We start from the raw sequence: 12,197 nt of genomic DNA on the forward strand, positions 1-12,197 counted from the left end.
ATGAGAGTCAACACCCTTTTCATAAAAAGAAGGGCATAGTCAAGGGCCAACTTATAAGAGCATCCAGAATGTGCAGTAAACTCTCCGATTTTCTAGAAGAGACTCACAATCTACATGACATGTTCACCCAAAGAGGCTACCCTGAGAACTTGCTCAACTCACTAAAAGATGAAATCTTTGCCAAAAGGGACTCCTTATACCCCCCACTGCTTGGACGCACGCAAGTGCAGATCCCCAACCTCATGTTACAACAGAGCAAAGAAATGGATGGCAATTTCATTTATACTTTTTCCGACAACTCTGAACAAATTGAAACTATTGTATCCAAATATTGGTTTGTACTGGCTGGCAATGACTTCAGGAACATCATTCCGGACAAACCCAATTTTGTGAGGAAGAGGGGGCAAAACCTTAAAGACATCTTCGAGAGAAAACCCATTGCAACTACTCACAACTCTCACAACAACAAGGGCACCTTCAAATGTGGTGCCTGCAAGCAATGTCCTCTCATTGCAAACAAATCCCACATCTACCTTGCATCCAGACACACCTGCATCAGATCCCCCTGTCACTTTTCATGTGGAACAAAAGGGGTTGTTTATATTGGGCTCTGCACCACCTGTGATGCCTTTTATGTGGGCAAAACAGAGAGGGAATTCAGGAAAAGGCTATACGAACACACTTACGACATCGAAAAGAAAAAGGAAAGCAACGCTTTTTTCAAACACTCACTTACATGTCCCAATTACAAGTTGTCTTTCATGATCCTTGAACAAGTCAACCCTAACATTAGAGGAGGGGACTGGGAATCGACCTTGGAATACAGGGAGCTTGTCTGGCAACTCAAGCTAGATGCAGGCAGGCCCCCGGGGTTAAATGGTACACTCAGTATAGGCTCAGTTCTGAAGCTCAGAAGGGCCAGATTATAGCATGTCTCATCCTATTTTCACTATTTTCTATACTGTTTTTTTGCCCATTGAACACACTTGCCCCAAGTCACCAAGTAGCTAAATTCATGTGCATCACAACATCTATTTTTAAGGCTAACATAATAGCACTACATTGTTTCTCATATTACACAGGACTGCTGACTTCAAATTCACTTGGATCACACACAGCTTTTTTTAAACTTCCACTTGTATTTGTATTTGTATTTCTATTCAAACTTTTCGGACAACCCAAGTTTTTAATCCCATCACAACACTTACTTGGTTTATCAGTTATGTATAAACAATGCAATGTCAATTCAATCTATGCACATTTTAACTTTTTATTTTATTATTTGGTTGTTCATTTGCTTAAAACAGTTTCAATTGTTTTTTTAATGCAACTCAGCTCTAACCAAACATGTGACCAATTAACATTCTTATTTAAACAGTTGCCTCACTGCAGGCAACTGTTTTTGACTTGAAAAAGCTTGGCATTCTCCAAGCGAAAGCGCTTGTCTGATTTTGCTGTTTTGTACCAACTGACTTTGGATTTTTACCATTTGGTCTGATTTTGCTGTCTTGTACCAACTGTCTTTGGATTTTTACCACTTGGCAACTAATAAAGGACTTACCTTTTTTACGAACTATTGTCTTCATTTTGCGGTCCTGGAACTACTCTTCTTGGTGTTATCAGTTTTGCTCTTATTTTTCTTAAACAGAACAGCTGTCCCTTTCTTTATTCATTGTATAGAGGGTCATTCTTTTAATTTTGATTCCAGGACACATTTCTTCCTTTGATGTCTCAGCTTTTCAGGATTCTGCCTTCTCTGGTCTTGCCCTTTTGGGCTTCTTTTAGTTTCTGATTCGTAAAGAGTTTTGAATGTTTATTTAGGATTATTCCTAATGGTTAATAATTGCAAAAGACCTCTGAAGTTAGACCTTACTGACGCAATGAGTACTTATCTGGAAGGTAACCTTCAGTCTGTAGTGTTTACTTTAAACAGTCCTCCAATCCCCCTCCCCACTCCCACCACCAAGTCTAGATGGCCTGTCTGCACTGCGAAAAGATTTTCTTGTAAGTCACACAAGTATAGAATTATTATATTCTTTGTTGCCTTGTATTTTCTGCCCTACACAGGTGGCCCTTGCTTAGTGGATGGGTTCAGTCTGTACTTGTCACTTGTAACACTCCTGCAATAATCCCACCCCCTCGAGTTTGATGTGTACTGCTGAAGGATTTTTCTTGTAAGTCAAGCAAGTATATAATTATTATATTCTTTGTTACCTTTTATTTTCTGTCTTACACAGGTAGCTCTTGCTTAGTGGATGGAATTCAAACTCAGCAGTACAGGGGATAAGGATGCTCTCCTTTTGTGGATTTTGGTATCCTGATATGTATGTACTGGCTGGAGGTTTAAAAATCCTTGAATACTTCGGTTCATAGGTGAATACTAGGCTAACTGCCCTGAGTGATCATTTAAAGCCTAGCCAATAACCTGAGGTCAGAATCAAACCCTGTACCTCATATTTATGAAGCAAAGACCTTAATCATGATGCCAAATTCACCCCTTAGACAAAAATGAATAAATCAGACTTGTGCTAACCTGGAGATATTAGAAGAGGAAGACTCAGCAGTTACCCACTACAAAAGGCCTTCTTGCAGATTAACTGATATAGTGGGTATACATCCGTATGTAGCTTGGAGTAGTCATTGTCAGTTCAACACTGCAGTTGAAACATGCACATTAAATGTCACAGACACCTAAAACTGCAGCATAACAACATTCTATATGTAACAAACAGTACTGTTATGTTTTTCTTAGGTCATACAGGTGCCCGGTATGCATGCAGTCAGCTGTTGATATGACTCAGTGCTGGCAGAATTTAGATGAAGAGGTCTCACAAACTCCAATGCCAACAGAATATCAGAATATGACAGTCATGGTAAGTGGCTTCTAGTCTTAGCAGATCTTTTGATGTTTTCATAACTCTTGTCTAAGTAAGAAGCCAGTAAAAACACAATTTGCAGTCTTCCACTATATTTTATGCATGTGTTGCTTTCATTTTCTAGACAGATTTTTCTCTCACATTATAGACATTCTGCCCCTGTAAGATTTCAACAAAGTGCAAAACATTTTCTGTTCTGTTTTCTGTTTATTTCCTATAGAGAAAATACAGTGACTTCCTGTTTTTAGACACTATTTAGCAAGACTTTCTTTAGTTCTTTTTATGAGTCATGATTCAGTTTGTGACCATCTCCTTAAAAGCTTTTTCCAGGTGTATTTGAATGATGCAGTTTAACTTGCTAATGTAATTGTTTTTGTTGAACCTCAGAACTGTAATTTTAGGCTACTCTTTATAGCTGATGTGGGAAACTGGTGATCTGTGTCTGACACTTCACACTTTTAACATTGAGTTTACAATTTGTGCCTTGCGTTTTATTGGCCCTGTAGCTGGAATGTTTTACCCAACTCTTTTGTATTTGTTAACCTGTATAAGTGTTGGATCTTGGCATCTCTTTCCAATTTACTGACAATGTCAGTCAAAAACTGCTTGGATTTATGCGACATATGATATGAAAAATACCAGCTGTACATGATGTTTTTTGATAGAAAGCTGAAACTGTTTGTAAACTGAAAAAAATACTGAGAAAACATTGAGTCATACTTACATGATGTTAACTTGTATTCTGTATTAGAGACATTCTTTTATTTCGATTAAAGGGAGAAAACTCTATGGTGAGAAATGCATGGCATATCAGTAGAGGTGATATCTGAGTTTGTTTTTTGATTAAGCAATGCGTTTTACTCTCTGCCATAGCACCCCCAACTGTCAGTCATATCACAAAATGGTCATTTATGAACCATTTTCTTCAACACATCTGTTTTATTTTATTTTTTTTTTTGTTATTAGTGGACCAGAGAATTGCAATTGTTCAGCGTTGAAAGTGTAACCATTTTCTTGTTTTCATGTGGAAAGTGTAGACTTGCCTTGATGACAAGCAGGTAAGAGCCGATGCTGTGGCTGGCGAGGCAGACTTAGGGCTTGTGTCCGCATCTGGTGGTGACTCAGTCTTTCCCTTTTAGGGATGAGCTGATGCAATCCATTCCATGATGAGATCCTGTCTTGGACAGGTTTCTTAGGATCTAGTAAATGGCGTGCAAATAAGGAAAATCATTGACAATGTTGAAGAATCTTCCAGGTCTATCCTATTCCCAAAGAGAAAGAAAATACTTTATAGAATGCGAAGGTCACCAAAACTCAAGGCAATGTTGCCCCCATCACTGTGCAACCAGAGTCCTTTTCCAGGCAGACTTTTCATGTACTACCACACTGGCACTTGTCTACCCTATGGAGGCCATTTCGCAGAGTTGGCTTCAGGAAGGAGATCCATGGTCCTAGATCTGCTCTCTGATAAACATATCTTAGACTATTAAATCCTCCTCAAGAATAAGTTATGCTAAAGGAAGAGACATTTCATGATTCCTGAAACTGGTCAAGTCTTCTCCTCTTCATTGTTTCATAGCCTGCGGTCACTACATCTGACCCCGATATTGCAGGAGCTGTTTCACAAAGCCCTACACCTACAAGTTTACTGAGACATTTGTCATTGTTTCATAGCCTGCAGTCACTACATCTGACCCTGATATTGCCGGACCTCTGTCACAAAGCCCCACACCTACAAGTTTACTGAGACTTTTGTCATTGTTTCATAGCCTGTGGTCACTGCATCTGACCCTGCTATTGCAGGAGGTGTCACAAAGCCATACTCCTATAAGTTTACTGAGACTTTTGTCATTGTTTTCATGTAAGCATATTTATCATGAAGAACCTTGCTGCATATTAACTTTAATCAGTTAAATACATGCCTGCTCTGTGAAATGCTAAGTTGGCCACTGTCTCCTTTTGCTTGGCCAGAAGACTAGACTGCTTATTCCAGGTATTTAGTCTCAGGAAATGACAGAAAACCTGTTTTACTTGCAACTTTTTAATTGCTTTGTTCTGTCTATAAAGTGATTGCTCTGACTTATAAATTGACCTGAGAGTGGGAAGCTACCTACTGGTCCATCCTAAAATGACTTCCCCTTAATGATGAACATTTCAACAGCATCTTTCTAAGCATTCTTAATTTCCTAGCCCCTCAGTGAACAAAAAGAATAAAAAATAACCATGCCCCATGGCTCACCAAATCATGTAAAATTCTAATGAAAGACCAGGACAAAGCATGGACTGCCTGGCTAAAGAATAAAAACAACATTAATCTTCAGTTATACAGACAATTAGTCAAACAAAAAGGTAAATATTACATGATAAAAAATTATACTGTTCCTCCATTCAAGATAACCACAAAAACAACCCTAAGAAACTCTGGTCCTTTGTAACATCACTACTCAACCCAGGAAATAAAAATAATCCCAATTTATACCTCAATATGCCACCTCTTCAAACACCCACCAAATTCAACACATACTTTATGGAGTCTGTATCCAACATAAAAGCCAACCCAGCTCACTACTTCTACTATTACCCCCCAGTACTAACTGCCACACACCTCACACATTACACTCACACAACCAACCTCTCACTCATAACTAAAAAAACTAAACCATCCCCAGCTTAATTTTCAGCCCATCCCTTTATCTCATTTTAAAAAATTACTACAAAAACTGAAACCTTGCTCAACCTTAGCAGACAACCTCGCACCAGAATACTTAAAGCTTGCTGCAGAGGCAATAGCATTCCCTGTTAGCATCTAAATTAATAGATCCATAACTGAATCAGATGCCTCTAACATATAGAAAAGATCATACATTATCTCTTTACATAAGGAAGTCATCTCCACTGACATCACAAACTTTCATCCTATTGCAATCTTGTCCCCCCTAAGATTCTATAAAAATATGTGCACCTACAACTTCTCCACCATCTTACACACAGCAACCTACTTTCCCACACTCAGCATGGCTTTAGATCTGTACGCAGTACCGCAACACCCTTGTTATTTTTCATGGACTCTGTCAACAAAGCCTGTGGCACTGGCAAACTAGTATCTGCAATATTTCTAGATTTGTCAAAAGAATTTGACATGGTATTTCAACCCAAACTCCTTAATGAACTTTCCAGCATTGGTCAATCCTTCTCTTCACTTCATTGGTTTTCTAGCTACTTAGCTGACAGGCAGCAAGCAGTAAAACAGCAGGGCTGTATCTCCCCATATCGCATCACCCCACAGGTGTTTAATGTCTTCATCAATAACTTACATCCTCCTGTAAAGGCACTCTAATCCAATATGCAGATGACTCCACTATTATCTCTGTGTCAAACACATTAACTCACCTACAACAGATACAAAAAAAAAAAAAACAAAGGCCCTTCTCACCCACAAACGCCATAGCTCCAACAAACAAACTTCAAGATCTTTTCAGCCAACAATGTTGAAATTGAATTGGTTCAGCATACCAAACTACTAGGTGTCATAATTGACAATCTCACGTTTGAACTACACATCTAAAAGAGTATCAAAAATAAAAAAAAAATCAAAAACTAGGCAATGCTATACAGGAATAAAGAACTTCTTCACAGCAGCTACCAAAATTACCCTGGCCAAAACCTACCTCTTGCCTTCACTGTTAATGGGCTCCAATTGTAACCAACTTGCAGACCTCCCTAAGAAAAAAATAAAATAGAAAGCTGCTATACAAAATTGCCAGATTTGCCAGATTTGCCATAAATACAACACTTGTAACTCATTATTGTAAAGCCCTACATTCCCTAAGATGGCTTGAACTCCCCCCCCCACCTCCAATGCATACAGCTTACTACATTATACAAAATCATCCACAACCCACTAGCTTGTCCTGCTCTTAGCCCATTAATCAAATGTAATATCCCAAGTAAACATGTCATATCTGAAGATGGGTCTACTTCTAAACACCGACACGCCGATTCCCTGACACAAAACTCACCGACGCCAAATAACCGACAACACACAAACCCGACAACGCAAAACACCGAACACCAAATCACCGACACACGGAACGTAAACAACACGCGACACTACATACCATACACACTAGCCCTGACCCAAACCCTGACCCTAAGGTCCGACACTATCGCACACTTCACCTACCTGCACCCTAACCCTAACTCACTTACACACCCCTAGCCCAAGCTCCGACACTAACGTACACATCACCTACCTGCACCCTAACCCTAACTCACTTACCTGACCACTCCTACCTCCGTCACTATCGCACACTTACCGGGTCGCGATCGCAGATTACCCTTGTCGGTCTTTCCACTGTCGGCGAATCACCCTGTCGGTATACGTACCTGTCGGTCATCTGGCGTCGGTGATTTCCGCGTCGGGGAATCTGCATTTCGGTCTTCTGAATGGGACCCCTGAAGACACATATCTCCTCACAACTTATTAACCTAACAAAATCACAGGCCTAAACCTTTACTCCTGCTCTGTGTCAAAACTATGGAACTCCCTTCTTGTAACTATCAAAACTGCTACTAACCTCCATTCCTTCAAAACCTGAATAAAAGAACACTTCATCAAAGCTTGGATTTCCTCCTGTATGAGCCCAGGCTGAGGTATTCTTATACCTTTTTCTACCTCTACTCTCTCTATTCCCACTACAAACTTACCCTACCTTCCCTTCCTCAATGCATACTCCCCTGAGGTTTCACTCATACCTTTTCCACATCTGTTCCTACTATCTCCTCTATCGCACCCCACCCTTCTCTACTCGTACTGTCCTACACCTTTACCAATATAATCTGTTACCATATTTCATGACCTCTAAAATATTAATAATCATTATGATAATCAATTATATAAATAATGCTGCATCGACCTATTGTCAGGCTTTCAATATAATTAATGCTTGAATACTATGACTTAGTTTTTCAGAATAAAAACACAGATAAAACAATGTGGTATTTCAAATTTTGGACTTGAATATTATGACTTTATTATGTCTGTTAAGTTCTCATTCTGACAAACTAATGTGTTGTTTTCATATTTGTGCTTGAATGTTATAACTTTGTCTGTCTAGTTTTTCATTCTGTTAACCAAATCATATGTATCTGGAGCTTTTCTCCCTGGGCCTCTACTGAAGATGGGTAACTCATGATCCAGTCAAACTTTCCTGGTAAGCAAATGTCAAATAAATAAAATAAATAAATGAACCCCTCAAACTTGTTCCTCCTTCTTGGGGGGGGCAGACAGATGTATATCATATTAATCATCGCTGCAGTAGTCTAAGCTATGTGGGTTATATCCTGCACAGGAAATAAGACAGCCAGCTTCCAAAGATTCAGGGCACCTTTCACATGCCCAAACTATTAGTCAGCTTGAGCTGAGCTGACTGTAAAAAAACAGTTTGGGCACTAAGCCCTTCAGAGTTTTCCTGATGCTGAAGAGAATACTATGATGCAGGCTTTCAAGGATCAACAGTTGGCTTGTGCTGTTACATTGCTGGGCAGTTATTTTCCCTGTGAAGAAAATCTTTCCACATATCTTTAATGTTTAAACTTACTTTCCTGTTTAGGAAAGTATATTTTAAGATACGAATATGTGTTTTTATTGACTGCCACACTTATGTTTCCAACAATTTAAAAGTTAATTTAAACATTCTAAAAATGTTTTTTTTTTCCCTGTGGAAAAACTGTGTTCAAATTATTTTTTGAAGTTTGTAAAGTGTATCAGAGTGGTTTTAACTGTGCTTTTACTGTAAAAACGTAACTTTTTACTAGTCTGAAAAATTTACCATCTTGTGTTGCTTAGTATCCTTGGGAAAGAAGCTCTATTTTTGGCTTGACCAAGAAGCAAATTACCGGTCCCATGATCAGTACTTCCTTCAGCCACAAAAATAAAAAGTTAACTTAACCGGCTTTGCCACCACAGCAGACTGTCAGTTTGCCTTAGCCTTATGTGGGTGACCCTGCTGTGGCCAGAGTTGGTTCCACAGACCATTCATCTTTTTCCTCGGATCCCTTTAGTTTTGTCCATGCAGCCACTGTGGACCGGTGGTTAGCCACTTCCTCTGTGGTTGTTGGGGTCCCCTCAGTGGTCAAAGAAGAGCCATTCTTGTCAGTCTTGGGAGGAGGGATAGGGAAAGTGCCTCTACTTGTACAGAATATTGTGTTTCTTCCTCACATTGTTAGTTCTCTGCTTTGCCTTTTGGTATTTCTACAGAGTGAGGGTTTTGAGAACGTGTCTTGACTCCTGGTCAGTTGCATAGTCCGTGGTGTTCAGATATTTCTCAAAGTGAATATCCTGTGTATTCAACCCCCCTCTCAGTAGCAACTTCTGCAGGATTTCTAATTCCCCATGTTCCTCCTTCACAGTGTGGGTTTTACTCTCAATCTCAAGAAGTCTGTTCTGACCCATTCACAGGACCAGATTTTCTCAGGATGCAAGATCCAGACCCTTTCACTGACTGCTTTTCTTCCTCCCCGAAGGTCCTCTGTCTGACTACCTTCTTCCAGTCTCTTCTTCTTTTACAGGTGATAGCTGCAAGAGAGTTTCTTTCAGCCTGTGGAGTTTATGGCTTCTGTAATTCCAGTGGTTCTTTTGGCCAGACTCTACATGTGGAAGCTCCAGTGGTACCTCAAAACAACTTGGTTGCAGCATTGTCATCCTCTGATCTTTCCTGTCCCACTCTTGCATTGTCTAAGGAATTCATATAGTGGAATCACCAGATTTTTCTGAATCCAAGTCTTCCTTTTCTGGTGCCTTCCAAAACCCAGGAGCTGTTTACAGATGCTTCAGACCTGGAAAGGGGGCTTCCGCCAGTGATGTCAGGGTCCAGGGTGTCTGATCTCCCCAGTAGGTAAAAGACCATATCAACATCAAGGAAATGAGATTTGCTTTTAGCTCTTCAGGTTTTGCATTCTCTCGCAGGGTTCTAGGTCCCCTCAGGATTTTTACAGACACCACGATCATGTGGCACAAAATCTTACCATCTTTGCAGGCTGGCCCTTGTAGTCCGTGATTTTGTTGTCCACTTTCATTTGACATTCTAGGCAGTTTATATTACCTCTATTTATGGGCTTTCCTACAGTTCATTTTTATTTCTATGAGTTGCTCAGTTCTGGCCTGACATACTCATCTGGTGTCATGGACAATCTGAGCAGGTCCATGACAGATCCTCACAAGTGAATACTTCACTTGGATGTTTTCCTGGATATTTCTCCATTAGTGGAGTATTCTTTAGGTAGATCTGTTTGTCTCCCCTCTGAATAGACAACTTCACAAGTTCTGTTCCAGCGTACCAAGTCTTATGTCTTGGAAAGTGGACACCATGCCTTTTTCTTGGAATCAGATGTTTCTATATGCTTATCTCCCACATCCTCTGTTGCCGAGGGTCCTACAAAAGATCATGTGGGATATACTCAAAATCTTGCTGGTAACTCCCTTTTGGCCCAGACAACACTGGTTTCCCATTCTCATTCACCTGGCCAGGGGCAGTCACCACAAGTTACCCAGATGGATCTTCTCACACAGGACAAGGACTCTCTCATACACACTCATCTTTGTAGCCTAAAAGTTGACTCTTTGAGTGATAAGGTTTTAATTCCTTTTCAACATCAGTTTTCTGAAGATGCGCTTTGGGTTTTGCAGGAGGCCAGAGAACCCACTACACGAAAATAAATCTTATGTTGCTAAATGGAAAAGATTTTCAGTCTAGTATCACAAAAATGAACAGGACATTCTTACATTTCATTTTTGTTTGTGTGAGTTGCTCACTTCTGGTCTGGCATATTCATCTATTAAAGCAGATCTGTCAGCTATTTCTGGTTATCTGCCTTTGGACCCACCCTTTCCTCTAGATTTGAGGTTAAATGATTTTTAAAGTGTTCATTCATGTTAGGCCTCAAGGAAAACCAAGTCCTCCATCTTGGGACCTTAATTTTGTTCTTGAGAAGTTGACCCAGCCCCCATTTGAACCAGCAGCTTTTTGTACCTTGCAGTTGCACACCTGATAGACTGTCTTGCTGGTGGCTCTGACTTCTGCCAAGAGTGTTTAAGCAGCAGGTTCTTATGGCTATCCGTCCTTTTCTGTTTTTTTTTTCCCACAGAGGCAGAATGTGTCTTTGGACCAATGCTACTTTATGCCTAAAGTGGTCAAGTGACTTGTCTTTGAATCAGACCATTCTTCTTCCTTCCTTTTTTTCACTCTCCTCAAACTAGTAGTGAGAGGGTTTTACATTATTTGAATTTTTACAGACAGCTCAGATATTATTTAGAAAATAACTGTGTAAGACTAAGAGGAAATCTGAGCAAATATTTTCTTTTCATGCCAAGAAGTTGAGTTTAGGTATTTCTGAGCATACCATCTTCTCTTAGATTTCCGAAGCATTTCTTTTTATTATTCTTGTCATAGCAGGCACCTTCCTTTATCTATCTGTCCTTATTCTACTAGAATGATGGCCTCTCCTGGAACTTTTTTCAAGGGTATTGAAGCTCATTCCATTTTGGAAGCTGCTACTTGGTCTCCTGTGCATACCTTTTCTAAGCACTATCCGTTGCATGCAGTTTCTAGGGCTAGGGCAGCTTTTGCCAGGTCCATCCTCCATAGGTTTTTGGAGGGTTCTTCTGAAGTTTCCTCCTCCCACCTTCTTCTGTAACTTTTGTACTCTCCCTTTTCTAAGGAATACAAAAGCAGTGGTAAGGAAGGACATACTAAGTTTGTGTAAGATCTTACCATAATAGTAAATGCCCCTCACTCCTTCCCCTTGTTTGTTTGTTTTTTTATTTCCCCTCTAGCCAGAGTGGCCTTTCTCCCGTTTCTGGATGTACATGTTCTGTTGTTTTCCTCTTGGATTGGTCTGACTCTTCAGGGGCAATTCAGTTTTGAGGATTTTTGCTCGTATGTCATTTAATTATCTTACCGTTAGGACATCAGACATATCAACTGTTTTGACTGTTTGACAAACATATGTTTGGGGAAAAAGGCATATGCTTCTGGAACTTTACTTTATAGAATTTTGAATTGCCAGGCTCATATGCTAAAAGCTTATACTGAATATTTGTGAAAGTATGAAGACTGTTACATCTGCACTTCCCTCCTGTGAGGAGAAATCTGGTTTGTGTGGTTTTATTTCTTAAATTTCTCAGGTCACTTCTAATTGTTTAAAGTGTATTTATGACCCTGCAGCTCCTACATCCAGAGTTGTTGCCATGCATAGCCACATTATCAGAACTTTCCAAAAGAGATAAAAATTTAGATTTTAAATTCCCCTTTGGATAGAGAT

The 12,197-nt window shown here is 39.8% G+C and overlaps 1 protein-coding gene across 2 annotated transcripts in view; it reads left to right on the top strand.

The window, feature by feature from the left end:
- RCHY1 (ring finger and CHY zinc finger domain containing 1) overlaps window positions 1-12,197 on the top strand; it is a 690,901-nt gene that overhangs the window by 622,855 nt on the left and 55,849 nt on the right. For both annotated transcript variants that reach the window (XM_044061114.1, XM_044061115.1), the window contains one exon: window positions 2,753-2,873. In XM_044061114.1, the coding sequence (XP_043917049.1) occupies window positions 2,753-2,873 (121 nt within the window). The remainder of the gene's footprint in view (window positions 1-2,752; window positions 2,874-12,197) is intronic.

The sequence above is a fragment of the Protopterus annectens genome, chromosome 2.part0, assembly GCF_019279795.1.
Source record: "Protopterus annectens isolate FY-2018-M chromosome 2.part0, PAN1.0, whole genome shotgun sequence".
Classification (NCBI taxonomy): Eukaryota; Metazoa; Chordata; order Ceratodontiformes; family Protopteridae; genus Protopterus; species Protopterus annectens.